Source organism: Erinaceus europaeus, chromosome 12 (genome assembly GCF_950295315.1).
Source record: "Erinaceus europaeus chromosome 12, mEriEur2.1, whole genome shotgun sequence".
NCBI lineage: Eukaryota > Metazoa > Chordata > Mammalia > Eulipotyphla > Erinaceidae > Erinaceus > Erinaceus europaeus.
In genome coordinates, this window is record NC_080173.1 from 89,833,412 (window position 1) to 89,847,584 (window position 14,173).

A 14,173-nucleotide genomic window follows, 5' to 3' on the forward strand; every position below is an offset into this window, starting at 1 on the left:
TGTTGCCCTTGTTGTTGTCATTGCTGTTGTTGTTGTTGTTGGATAGGACAGAGAGAAATCGAGAGAAGAGTGGAGACGGAGAGGAGGAGAGAAAGATAGACACCTGCAGACCTGCTTCACTGCCGGGGAAGCAACCCCCCTGCAGGTGGGGAGCCGGGGGCTTGAACCAGGATCCTTCTGCAGGTCCTTGCGCTTTGAACCATGTGAGCTTAACCCGCTGCACTACCACCCAACCTCCTAGGTTTCTTTTTTAATAAATAATAAAGATATGTGTTTAATAAAGATAGGTGTTTTCGTGTACTTTGCAACTGTTCTACCTCTGTTAAATAAAAAAAGTCTAACATTAGAGACCAGGCAGTGGTGCATCTGGTTAAACACAAATACTACAGTGCACAAGGACCTGGGTTCAAGCTCCAGGTCACCACCTGCAAGGGGGAAGCCTTACAAGTGGTGAAGCAGAGAAGCAGTTGTCTCTCTTTTTCTCTGTTTCCTCCTACCTTCTCAGTTTTTCTCAGACTCTGTCCAAGAATTAATAAAGAAGATTTAAATAAAACTATTTTTCAAAAAGTCTGACATCTTCTTGAAGTACATTTTGTCTATTTTTTTTTTTTTTTAGTATGGAGGAATGAAATCAAGACACTTTCACTGACAACTACTAACATTCTCTGTGTTTTGTTCAGAATGTCTTAGCTACGTTAAGTTATTTTATCTTCTTAGTAACCCACAACATGGACATTATTATTAATCCCTTTCAAGGAAAGACTAATAGCAGTTTGCCAGATGGCTCCTGAGTGCACATTCTTTGACCAGAGAACACTGATCTGCCTCTGTGGAAATAAAATATTTAAAATTATTAAAAAATTTCCTTCATGGTCCATAGGCTTGATGTTGTATTATTTAGTCTTTTTCTTTTCCTTTTCCCTTTCCTTCTTTTATTATTTATTTATTTATTTTGCCTCCAGGGTTATCGCTGGGGCTTGGTGCCTCCACTATGAACCCTCTGCTCCTGGAGGCTATTTTCCCCAATTTTTGTCACCCTTGTCGTTATTATTATTGCCATTGCTATTGTTGGATAGAACAGAGAGAATTTGAGAGAGAAGGGGAGGACAGAAGGTAGAAAGGGACAAAGTTGAGAAACCAAAGTCCCCAGGCAGAGAGATGCTCAAGAGAGCTGTGAGGCTGGGTTCCTAGAGTCATGCGATTCTGGTGAGTCTGATAAGGACTGACCCTGAGTCACTGAAGAGAAAATTTCTCTGTAAATGAGATTCGCTGAAAGAAATAGAAGGGGAAATTAGGGAGTATCTGGATGGTGACCTCAATAAGGCTAAAAAACATTTGTGTCCATGAAATCAGATCAGCAGCCTGAACAGGACATACTGCACGAGTTGCAGGTACGTACAACAGAATGAATAACGAAAGAAACAAGGACATTTCAATAAGGAAGATGTACCACATATTCAATATGGGAAGACAAAAGGGTCCGAAGGATGTGAGAAGAGATGAGACAGAGAGGACAACTCTGGGAGTTACTGTCTATTTAAAGTCGGTGCTCCCAGAAGAGAGAGAGAAGGGCTGATCATTAAAACTACGTATGTATTAATTTTTTTTATCCACTTTAAGTCTATTAGAATAATCAAATATCAGACTACATATGAGAAAGGATCACTTTCTAGAGGTACTCAGAAAAAGACTGAACAGGGGGCTGGGCGGTAGCGCAGCAGCTTAAGCACACGTGACACGAAGCACAAGGACCTCAGCGTAAGGATCCCAGTTTGAGCCCCCGGCTCCCCACATGCAGGGGGGTCGCTTCACAAGCAGTGAAGCAGGTCTGCAGGTTTCTGTCTTTTTCTCTCTCCCTCTCTATCTTCCCCTCCTCTCTCCATTTCTCCATTTCTCTCTGTCTTATCCAACAATAGCAGCAGTAACAATAATAACAACAATAAGGGCAACAAAAATGAGGGAAATTGGCCTCCAGAAGCAGGAGCAGTGGATTTGTAGTACAGGCACCGAGCCCATCGATAACCCTGGAGGCAAAAAAAAAAAGAGTGAAGAAGTCTATTATACCCACTCACACCAGCTGTGTTGTGTATTCTGAATATCACCAAGAGGCATTGAATCCCCCTCTCTTGTGACCATCTGCCTGTGTAGGACTTTTACACTAACCTTCTCATTAGACTGCCCTTGTTTGTACAAAATGGATTGATCGTTTGAAAGACATACAAAATGCATACCAGTCTATAGACTTTGACCTCTAAGCATTGGGCTTGGGTCCAGCTGAAGAATGTACGGTCAACAATTCTCATTTAATAGTGGCTTATAAAAATGTGGTCCCTGAGCCTGTGACTAGTACCAGCACCACCTAAGACCCTACTAGAAATGGCTCTGACCCTAGACTCAGTTTCCAAACTTCTTTTCTTCCTTCCTTCCTTCCTTTTTTCTTTTCAATGCTTGTTTATCTTTTTTAAATTTATTTATAAAATAGCAACAACACCATAGGATAAGAGGGGTTCATTTCCCACTACCAGAGTTCTGTATCCCCACCCCTCCCTTGAAATTTTTCCTATACTTTATCCCTCTGGGAGTATAGACCCAAGATCATTATGGGGTGCAGAAGGTGGAAAGTCTGGCTTCTGTAATTGCTTCTCCACTGGACACGGGTGCTTGCAGGTTGATCCATACTCCCAGCCTGTTTCTGTTTTTTCCTAGTGGGACAGATCTCTGGAGAGATGGAGGTCCAGGATACATTGTTAAGGTCATCTGACCAGGGAAGTCAGGTTGGCGTCATGGTAGCATCTGCAACTTGGCAGCTGAAAAGCGTTAAGATATAGAGCAGAACAATTGTTTAATAATCAGGAACCTAAAGGCAAGAATATAGTAGATGAGATTTGGGGTCTCCGTTTTTGGAAAATGCTAGGCTAAAGTCTATTTTAGGTATATTCCAAGGGGCCCATGACTTTACTAATTTTTGCCCGAGCCCGACAGCTAACATGCAGGTGGACCAAAGGTATTGTCCAGAGAGATGGTGTCAGAGTTGGAAATAGGACTAGAAAGCTGGGTCAGGAAAGAGAGTAGCTCCCAAATATGGGAAAAGTATATAAATATTATTAACTGAAAACCCCATCGATTTGATCTGGGGCCCATTTTCAGTACAAGATCCTGTATAACCTCATTTAGCTCAACATGTTAACAACTATTTTCATGATAGAGTTCTTGATTCCTGTCAGATGTGCTTGTTCCTGTCCCCACAGCATAACTTTCCTTTCCCCAAATCAAAACCTTAGTCTGAATCCCAACGTCTATGAACCAAGTAGTCCTCTCTTGGCTTAGCAATCCCACTGGGTTCAGGCCATTGTCTCAGAGAATAGGCACTCACTCAGATCCAAGAGTAAGGTGACTAGAATGAAAATTGCAGAGAATTCACCAGCATTAGACCTTGTTGGGATCCAAGGTCTACCACTCACTCGCCCCAGAAACTTGGAGATGTTAGTGTTTACAATGTGAGCTGATGAAAATGGAATGGATGATGTGGAGTTTGCAGTCAGAAGATCGGGGGTGGTGTCTGTGGCGGGGGGGGGGGGGTAGTCAGTGTTGCCTCAATCATCTACCAACTCAAAACCTTTAGCGTGTTTTTATCTTTTTTCTCATCAGTAAAATGGAAGACTAATAAGAGCTTTACCATGCAATAGTGATTAAAGTTCTCAGTTATCAGTACATGTGGAAGATCATTGTAAACCATTCACTACCATCAAACCCAGTCTCTAGCACTAAGTAGATGAGGAGGGAATTTGAACTTTGAAACAAAGCATACCCCAAAAGCACAAGGCCATTGCTCAGTCCTGAGGAACCTTGTCCTAGCTGACAGGGAAGAATGATTTGCAAGTAACACAGCCACTGTTATATGTTCCATCTTCCTCCATATTAATTTGTTTATCAACATTTTTATTTATAAGGAGCACAAAAATAAACCAGCCCAAATTCTGCAGGATATATCACGGGTTTGGAATTAATGAGGTCCAAATTTATGAGGGTTTTGAATTGCGACTTCCTTTTCTTATTCGTCTATTGTCAGGCGTGGAGAGAGTAGAAAATGACCTTGCTATGCAATAGGGTTCTCGCTGTGCCTGAAATTTGTAGTCCGTCCCTCTTCACACCTCTTGCAACCCCTCGTCTGTCTTCCTTGATGAAGATGCATCTGTAAAAAGTGCTAGAGAGAGTCTGGTCTCTAGAGATGCGGCATAGCTGTAGATTCTGATGCCTCTTATTTGGGTTCCAGTAATTCAATCCTATAATTCTGGGTTGCGATTGAAGTATTTTACAGTAAGAGAATCCCTCGTGAAAAACCGTGTGCCCTCAGGAGGGTGGCATTTTATTCTCGAATGAAATGGGTAGCATCAGCCGTGGCAAAAGCCTCCTGTGTACCCGATGTAGGTCTGCAGGTGTCTGTCTTTCTCTCCCTCTGTCTGGCTTCCCCTCCTCTCTCAATGTCTGTCTTTCCTATCCAACAACAGTAACAATAACAGCAACAATGGAGAAAAGATACCCTCCAGGAGCAATGGATTCTAGCACAGGCACTGAGCCCTGGTGTTAACCCTGAAGCCAGAAAGAAAAGAAAAAAGAAGAAAGAAAGGAAAGAAAAGAAAAGAAAGAAAGATGCAGGGTCATGAGAAACATCCAGATTTACTGTGTCAGAAATGTGGGAGGTTTAGCCCTGCAGTCTGTATTCTGGCACACACCACTAGTCTTTCTGATACACAATTCTGAGAACCACTGATTAGTGAAGAAGGAACGGGTTGGGCCCACCGACCAGACTGCACCCTTTAGGAGAAGTTTGTAACCTGAAACTTGAATGGCGGGTGGTGCAGAGCATCCCTCTGGGGCCCAGCAAATGTTGCTGGAGCCCATCTGAATAAGTGGAACTGGGGTTTTTCTCCACTGAGTGTAATGGTGTCATTTTTTTATTTAAGAAAGGATAAATTAACAAAACCATAGGGTAGGAGGGGTACAACTCCACATAATTCCCACCACCCAATCTCCATATATCCCACCCCCTCCCCTGATAGCTTTCCCATTCTCTATCCCTCTGGGAGCATGGACCCAGGGTCGTTGTGGGTTGCAGAAGGTAGAAGGCCTGGCTTCTGTAGTTGCTTCCCCGCTGAACACGACGTTGACTGGTTGGTCCATACTCCCAGTCTGCCTCTCTCTTTCCCTAGTAGGGTGGGTCTCTGAGGACGCGGAGCTCCAGGACACATGGTGGGGTCTTCAGTCCAGGGAAGCCTGGCCGGCATCCTGATGGCATCTGGAACCTGGTGACTTCGGAGCTCAAGCCACTAGTAGCTTCTCAGTCCGACATCTTCCATCTTCTGGGAACCCCCCAGTTTCTTTTCTTTTTTTTTTTACAAAGTTGGGACCTTGTGAATATGTGATTTTTTTTTTAAGTCCTGGGTTACTGTCTCATTCAAATAGAGAGAGACAAATATTCAAATAGAATGAGAGACACCAAAGTATCAGAGCTTCCTCCAGAGCCAGAGCCATGGCATCTCCTTTGTGCTGGAGCTCAGGAGCCTGGGCCATGTGCATGACAAGGTGACCTTCCTACCCAGACAGCAAGTTCTCCAGCCCTGAATATCCCCCCCCCTTTTAAAAAAAGTTTTTATTTATAAAAAGGAAACACTGACAAAAACCACAGGATAAGAGGGGTACAACTCCACACAATTTCCACTACCAGCACTCTGTAGCTTTCCTATTCTTTATCCCTCTGGGAGTATGGACCAGGGGACATTATGAGGTACAGAAGGTGGAAGGTCTGGCTTCTGTAATTGCTTCCCCACTGAACATGGGCGTTGACAGATGGATCCATACTCCCAGCCTGTCTCTCTCTTTCCCTAGTAGGGTGGGGCTCTGGGGAAGCAGAGCTCCAGGACACACTGGTGGGGTCATATGTCCAGGGAGGTCTGGTTGGCATCATGGTAGCATCTGGAACCTGGTGGCTGAAAAAAGAGTTAACATATAAAGCCAAACATTTTGTTGACTAATCATAAACCTAAAGGCTGGAAAAGTTCATATGAAGAATTGGGGGGGGGGGGGTCTCTGTTTTGAAGATAGCTAGTAGGCCTATTTTAGGTATATTCCAAAGGGCCCATGACTATACTAGTTTTTTCTTGAGCCTGACCTCTGATATGCAGGTGAATCCAAGTAATTGTCTGGGGAGATGATGTCACGGCCAAAAAAGGGATAGAAAGCTGGATCAGGGACGAGAGTAGCTTCCTACTCATGACCACAGAATGTGAGCTCAGACCTACAGGGATGCAGAGGTCACATAGGCTCCTAAGCTGAATATGGGGCCCAAATCAAATTGATGGGGTTTACAGCCAACAATATTTATACACCTTTCCCATATTTGGGAGCTATTCTCTTCCCTGATCCATTTTTTTTATTTTTAAAATCGCCAACCAAGGTCATCACTGGGGCTCAGTGCCGCACATGATGACTCCGTGACCTCTCTTGGCCTTTGCTTCCCCCTTTTATTGTTCATTCTTTCCTTTTTTAATTTTTGAAAAATTTTTGGGTGGGCAGTGGTGGCGTGCCAGGTTAAACACACATAGTACTATGCAGAAGGACCTGGATTCAAGCCCCAACTCCCCACCAGCATTTGGGATGCTTCTCAAGTGGTCTGCTGACCTCTCTCTTGACCTCTCTCTCTTTCTGTCTCTCTCTCATTCTCATTCTCTCTCCCTCTCTATCTTCTCCACCCCTCTCAATTTCTCTCTGTTTTATTGGAAAAAAAAAAAAAAGGCCTCTGGGAGCAGTGGATTTGTAGGACCAGCACCACCCCTAGCAATAACTCTGGAGGGTGAAAATTTTTTACTGAATCATTTTGGAGAGAGACAAGGAGAAATTGAGAGGGAAGGAGGAGATAGAGAGGGAGGGTGGGGGCATAGGAGGGGAGGGAGAGAGAGACCTTTGGCACTGTTTCCCCCCTGCAGGGAGGGTCTGGAGACTTGAAACCAGGTCCTTGTGCACTGTAATATGTGTGCTTAACCAGGTGCACCACCATCTGGCCCCCCTCTCTTTATTTTCTAAGGGACATAAATAAGTAGAAGTGGAGTGTGGGAGGTTGAGGGGGAAGAGAGAGAGAGAGAGAGACAGACCTGAAATACTGCTCCACCACTCATGACACTTCCCCCATGAAGGTGGGGACAGGGACTTGAACCCATATAACTGTGCATAGTCATTAATATATATGCTCTACCACGTATGCTGCAGCCTGTAATTTTTAAATTGTGGATTATTCCACCGGGCATTCAGATTTGAGCTCCAGTGATGCAGAGATCTAAGATAAATGCGATTTGGGCTGTTTTTACACTCATTATAGATTTCCCATTATGAGTTCATTTAGGTTATTTGTTATAAAGTTGCCTATTCACTACAGGAAGAAAAAAAAAAACTGTGGAAATATAGAGAGTTTGGCAGGAGGGAAGAGACAAGACTCAACTACCTTATTCCAACTGTCTTAGGACATTTGTAGTTTCAGGAGTGCTATGGTTTTCTTCAATTTATTGTTATATATTGCTTTGAAACATAGCAGCATGGTGTTTCTCACTGTAGCATTTTTTTCCCCCTGCTTACTTTTAATTTAGTACTACTTAACTTAATCTTAGGTGAATTCTGCCTATTATGATAATGTGTGCACAGTTTTGAATGTACTTTTGCAGTGACATCACACAATTTCCTTTACCTATTTTTATGTGTGCTCACCTCAAGATGGTATTTCGAGGGCTCTTTATTGACAATGCTGGTATTTCAGATGGGTTGTGTGAGTCTGTTCCTAATGTCAAGAGCAGAACATAAAGTCATTTTCTGTTTGAATGTCATCTCTCAAAGTCCTGACTTGGTCTCACTCTTTTTCTCATCATATTCAGACTGTAGATGGAGGCCTTAGGCAGGTGAGGAAGATGATATGTTTGAAGGATGCCAAGAAGTGGGGTAAAAGATAAATATTTTCACAGTGTTTTATAACTTCTATTATTATTCCCGCCAGCCTCAGCTGTTGTTGGGTGTCTTAGCCATAAGGCTATTTGTTCCATAGAATATCATATGATTCCTAAACATAACTATACATGGAATACTCCCTTTCAGACCTATTGCCACATGCTGTGAGAGGGGGAAAAAGGGCAAAAAAGAGAAAAATATGATGGTGCTAGATAGTGTAATAGTTATGCAAGGAGACTCTCATGCCTGAGGCTCCAAAGATCCAGGTTTAATCTGCCATACGCCAGAGCTAAGCAGTTCTCTGGTGAAAGAAAGAAAGAAAGAAAGAAAGAAAGAAAGAAAGAAAGAAAGAAAGGAAGGAAGGAAGGAAGGAAGGAAGGAAGGAAGGAGGGAAGAAAGAGAGAGAGAGAGAAAGAAAGAAAGAAGGAAAGAAAGAAGGAAAGAAAGAAGGAAAGAGAGAAATTAAGGAAAGGGGGAAGGAAGGTAGGAAGAAAGAGAGGGAAAAAAAAAGGAATTGGGACCAAGTAGTGACACACCTGGTTGAGTGGTGCACATGTTACAATGCACAAGGACCCGGGTTCAAGTCCCCAGTCCCCACCTGCAGGGGGAAAGCTTTACAAGTGGTGAATCAGTGCTGCAGGTATCTCTCTGTTTCTCTTTCTCTCTACCTCCTCCTTCCCTCTCCAATTCTGGCTACCTCTGCCTGATAAATAAGTAAATAAAGATAATAAAACTTTTAAAATGAGAGAAAAAGAATCTGGGACAAAGGCAAGGATGGTGGGATAAGTAGACTGGTGTTCTAGCCAGAGGTGCTCAAATTAAGCCACGTGTATCACTTTTTCCCCTCTACATTCAGCATAATCTCAGGTTTGTCTTTGTGTCTGTTTCATATATATGTGTGTGTGAGTGTGTGTGTATTTTATATATATATGCTTATGTATATTTTGGAAGAGGTAAGATATATATATATACACATTCCCTATATATATCTAAAATGTATATGTTGTTATATATAAATATGATATGTTTATTGCTGGTTAATAAATATATAATTGGAAGATGTTGTTTTCCTAACTGCCTCTACCTTTAACGTAGCTGCAGACTTGAAATGAAGCTCACTATCGTCATGTTAGCGGGAGCAGCCCCTCTCCCCCCGCCCCCCCCCCCCAGTTGTATCCTTGTCGATGTCACAGATGCTCCAGGTAATTCTGACCCATCTTCTTTCAGGACATCATGGGAAGGATGCTTACCGAAGTGGAGGACCTGATCTCCATAACTTCATCTCGTCTGGATTTGTCACATTAGGAAGAGGACACACAAAGGGTACAGTGGAAACCATTTTTTACTAAAATCCAGAGGTTGCCTAGGGAACCCCCCCCCCATCTGAAATGTGAAGATGGCTTGACCAGAACAGGAATAAGTGTGTGTAGGGAGTTTCATTAAAGCTTGTTCTTGGAATACATGTGGTTCCTGATAGGTGTGGACCCCCCCCCCCAAAAAAAAAGGTCCCAGGCATGACTTTAGAGGGCAGTGATAGGCTTCCAGGAGACACCTATCCTGCTCTGCTCACGGCCTGGAGCAGGACACAAAGACCAGTGACTCCCTGTGGGAGGGGGCCACAGGCATCGTGGTGGAAAACACTGCCCAGCGGATGAGGCAGCGTGTGCAAAGTGCGTGTTCTCCTCTTGGCTGTGATCTCCCTACTTCTTCTTAAAGCCGCATTTCATTAAAAAAAAAAAAAACGATGTCAAAATGCTGTGTACTTCGGGTTTCTGAGCCAGAGTGCATGTTGAGATTTCAGCGTCCTGAGTGTGTCTGTGTACATGCTCTGTGATGACGTGGATATGAGTGTAGAGCAGGAGGACAGCTAACGTGGCATTTCTGCTGACAGCTTGCAGAACATCTGTGCGAGGGCTATGGAATTCTCGATTCTGTCTTTTGTTTAAACAGAGTCCTACTTGTATTGTGTGCACATTGTCCTGTCAAGAGTCACTGGATCCCCTAACTAACTCTTTTGATTATCTTCCTATCGCCTGCGTACTGCTATGGACCAACTGTGAATTCTGTCCCTGTTGTCCTCTGAAATTATGTGTCTGTTGTAAGTGTGAGTGAACAAGGAACTTTGCAATATTTTCTTACATTCCGTTCACTTAAAAAAAATTCCTTATGTGATGTTTGTTCATCCTATAGAGAAACAAAACTATGTATCTGTGTATGTATTTCCTGTGGTGTCTACTTGTGTCTAAATAAAGTCTGTTAAAGATACAGGTGACATTGGTGGCAACTGAAAGTTGCAGAGTCAATCAGGTTGGCACCAACTGGCTCCAGAAGGGGAAGTGTGCTGCACAGTTAACCCATGAAAGATACGGTCCTAGTCATCCTCCTGTTAACTCAAAACGTAGAATGACCACCACCTCCCACAGCATCAACTTTGTGATAATAACCAACTGCTTTAACAACTATAAACTGTAGCATCTCAAAGCAATGATAAACATTGATTATCTTGCATAGCTTTTGTGGGTCCAAAATTAATAAGCAGCTGAGGCTGAGTACTTGGACTTGGGGTGGGGTCTCTTAGGAAGTTACAGTCAAGTGGCTGTGTGGCGCAATGGATAGCGCATTGGACTTCTAGTGACAAAAAGGAAGTTACAGTCAGGATATCAGGAGGGCCTGCACCACCTGTAGTCCTGACAGGCTGAAGGACCTGCTTCCAAGATGGTGTAGTGAAGCCTGTTCCTCTCTGTGGCATTGTTCACCACTCCTGAGGCTTTCCTCCCTGCCAGTGGGGACCAGGGGTTTGAACCTGGGTCCTTGGGAGTTCCAGAGTGTCCTCATAGGTGGTTAGGGTTCATCACAACGGGGGATTCAAGCCTGCTAGGCAGTTGCACACCGTCATTTTCATAATACTGACCGGTTTACACAAACCAGCCCTATTCAGAATGGTTAGGGACTGACTACACAGAGGGTGTGGCTGTCAGATGCTGAGGTCACTGGGGTCATTTTGAAGGCTGGGTACCATGGCCCTGCTAGCCATGGAGCAGTGCTTCAGATCTGGATCTTTCCAAGAGAGCACAGCATCTGTGAGCATTATGAGTGGTCCAACCTGAAACACCAAAAAGTTCGATCCTTTAGAGCTATTTACATGTATGTGTGTGCATATATTAAAGTGGATATAAAGCTATGGTTTTGGCGTATGTATTCATTCTACAAGTGTTTCCTGAGCCCTGCTATGTCTTAAGTAGCATTCAGAAGCAAACAAACAAACAAACAAAAACGATTCTGTCCTTATCAATCTCACATTCCACTGGGGGAAGCAGAAGGAATAAATTCTTGAGAAAACTTAGAGCAGGTAAGGGAGCAGGGAATGCTGTGGCAGGAAGCCACTCTTGTCAGGGGAGGTCTCTTCGAATAGGTGATAATTGAGCAGAGACCTGTGGAAACAAGTAGAAGCCCCTGAGGTAGGAGCTTTTGTCTGGTGTGAAGAAACAGAAAAGGACCATTTGTAAGTGAAGCAGGATAAGGAGGAGAAAGTAGGGGAAAAAAAAGGATAAGAGCTATAAAGGAGCCAGTTGCTGGAGGGAAAGCTCCTTGCTGATTAATAAACCTTCAACAAAGCTATATAAAGGTGATTCTCCAGTCCTACCTGGGCATCCAAAGACTCTATGAGTGTGTGAGTGTGCGTGCGTGCGTGCGTGCGTGTGTGCGTGCGTGTGTGTGTCAGACAAAGAGAAAGAGAGACTTTGTTGTGAGACCAATTCCTGTCTCCCCATCTTTTATCGTTCAGTGACTCACCCAGCTCAGCATGGCCTGTACTCTCCAGCCCTCTACTCTCTCTGTTTCCGCCCACCAAGGACCTCCAAAGCCTCACCTTTTCAGAAACATGCCATCCTAATTAGATAACGAGTTGAAGCTTCATGAGAAAAAGAGACTGGGGCTGGGAAGGGGTTCTTTAGAAATGGGGATTCCCTTCTGATAGCAGCAATTCTCTCACTCTGGACTCTTGATCTTTGGGAAAGTGACAAACTTCGTTCTCCTTTCCTTCACGACAAACTGAAGCTCAACTCAGGTGATACTGAAAAGGAGCCTCCTGTAAATAGCCAGTGGGATGGAACCACTCTGAGACACCTACATGGGGTCATTCTCCAGTGTGTGTGCTGAATTGCCTGAATCCTCCCTCCATGCCTCCCTCCCTCCCTCCCTTCCTTCCTTCCTTCCTCACTTCTTATGCGCATGCATTCTCTCTCTCCTCCTTTCTCTCTCTATATATATAGTGTGTAGATAGACATATGCATACACACACACACACACACACACACACACACACACACACATATATACACCTTCCTTCCTCCCTCCCTCTCTTAAAAATTTTTTTATTATCTTTCGTTATTTATTGGATAGAGACAGCCAGGAATTAAGAGGGAAAGGGGGAGACAGAGAAGGAGAGAGAGAGACACCTGCAGCCCTGCTTCACCACTCGAAAAGCTTTCCCATTTCAGGTGTGCACTCAGCCAGATGCTCCGCTTTCTGTTCTGTTCTTTTCTACTCCTCACCACCTAACTTCACTTACTTCCTTTCTGGTTTCTCTTCCTTTATTCTTCCCTCTCTGCCCGCTCCCCCCCCCCCATTTTTTCCCCTGCATTTGTGTTAGGCCTTCCTTTGATACTCCCTGAAACTCCTGTTCATTTTATAACCCCACTGTGACGAATAATAGGATAGCTAACATCTGTGTTTTATTTATTTATTTTTGAATTGTTTACCAGGGCACTGCCCAGCTCTGGCTGAAGTTGGTGTGGGTGACTGAACCTGGAACTTGGAGCCTCAGGCCTAAAAGTCTCTTTGTATAACCATTATGCTATCTCCCCTACCTTCTTCTATATATTTCTTCCAAGCTTTATAATTTAATTCTGTTTACATTATGAGTACAATCTGTGGGAGTTGCTTTTTTTTTTTTTATTGGAGGGGATAGTGGTTTACAGTAGAGCCTTGAACATATAGGCACAACTTCTCATCTTCCCTTGGTAGGTGTCTACGAGACACTGACTCCCCCAATGTGAGTGTCCTCTCTGACATCATATACCAGGACTCCAGTGTCCTCTTATCATATCCCTTTCTCTTCTCCTTCAGAGCGCTCTACTTTGGTACAATACACCATACTCAGCCCAAATTCCAACTTGTGTTTTCTTTTACCGTTACTCTGCTTTAATCTAAAGCTCTCCCTATGCATGAGATCATTCGGTATTGGTCTTTCCCTTTCTGACTTGCCTCTCAACATTCCTTCAAGTTCTGACCAAGATATATAGCCAAGAAGTTCCATCAGCTTCAACAACTAATTGATGTATACTATACAACTGTCTTAGCCATGCATAGGTCTTTTTGAATATTTTGTTTTGTTTTGTTTTTAATTTTCCTGGGTCTATTCTCAGGAGAAGGACAAATCTCCAGACTGCTTTCCACAAGATCTGGACAAGTTTTCATTTCCACCAGCAATGTCAGAGAGTCCCTTTCTTCTCACAGCCTCTCCCAACAGTTGGTGTGTCTGTCTTTTCTAATGTGTGACATTCTCACAGGTGTAAAATGGGATCTCATTGTTATTTGCATTTACATTTTCCCTGATCCCTGGAACATCTTTTCATATCTCTGTTGGCCTTTTGGGGTTCTTCTTGAGAGAAGACTCTGCCCATGTCTTCCCTCTGTTTTTTTCAAAAGGGTCATTTGTCCATTTATTGTTGAGTTTGGTGAGTTAGTTCAGTGTGTGTTTTGGTTATCAGTCTTCTGGTATATGACACATAAAGATCTTCTCCCACTTCATGAGGTTGGTGGTGATCCCTTTTGCTATGCAGAAGCTTTTCAGTTTGATCTAGTAGCAGTGGATTGATTTTAGCTTTTGTTTGCCTTACAGTTGGATTTGAACTGATGAAGATGTTTCTAAAATGTACGTGGAAGAGAGTTCTGCCTGTGTTGTCCTCTGAGCAGTTGATGGTTTCTGGCCTATTGTGTACATTTTGATCCATTTGGAGTTTACCTTCGTGTATGTTGAAATGCCATGGCCAGTCTTCTGTAACTAACATCTACCTAAAAGCTAATGTCGCTGTGTTGATAACTGGCATCCCTGGGGTTTGACATGTATTTCTAACCAGATTCTGACTATCGGAGCATTGATGGTTCTGAACAACACCAGGAG

The 14,173-nt window shown here is 43.5% G+C and overlaps 1 protein-coding gene across 3 annotated transcripts in view; it reads left to right on the forward strand.

Moving 5' to 3' along the window:
* The window catches only part of SHISA6 (shisa family member 6), a 405,883-nt gene that overhangs the window by 205,471 nt on the left and 186,239 nt on the right, over positions 1-14,173 (forward strand). For 2 of the 3 annotated variants that reach the window (XM_060204437.1, XM_007523649.3), the window contains one exon: positions 9,217-9,312. The exons of the other annotated variant lie outside the window; for it this stretch is intronic. In XM_060204437.1, the coding sequence (XP_060060420.1) occupies positions 9,217-9,312 (96 nt within the window). The remainder of the gene's footprint in view (positions 1-9,216; positions 9,313-14,173) is intronic. 3 annotated transcript variants of the gene reach the window in all.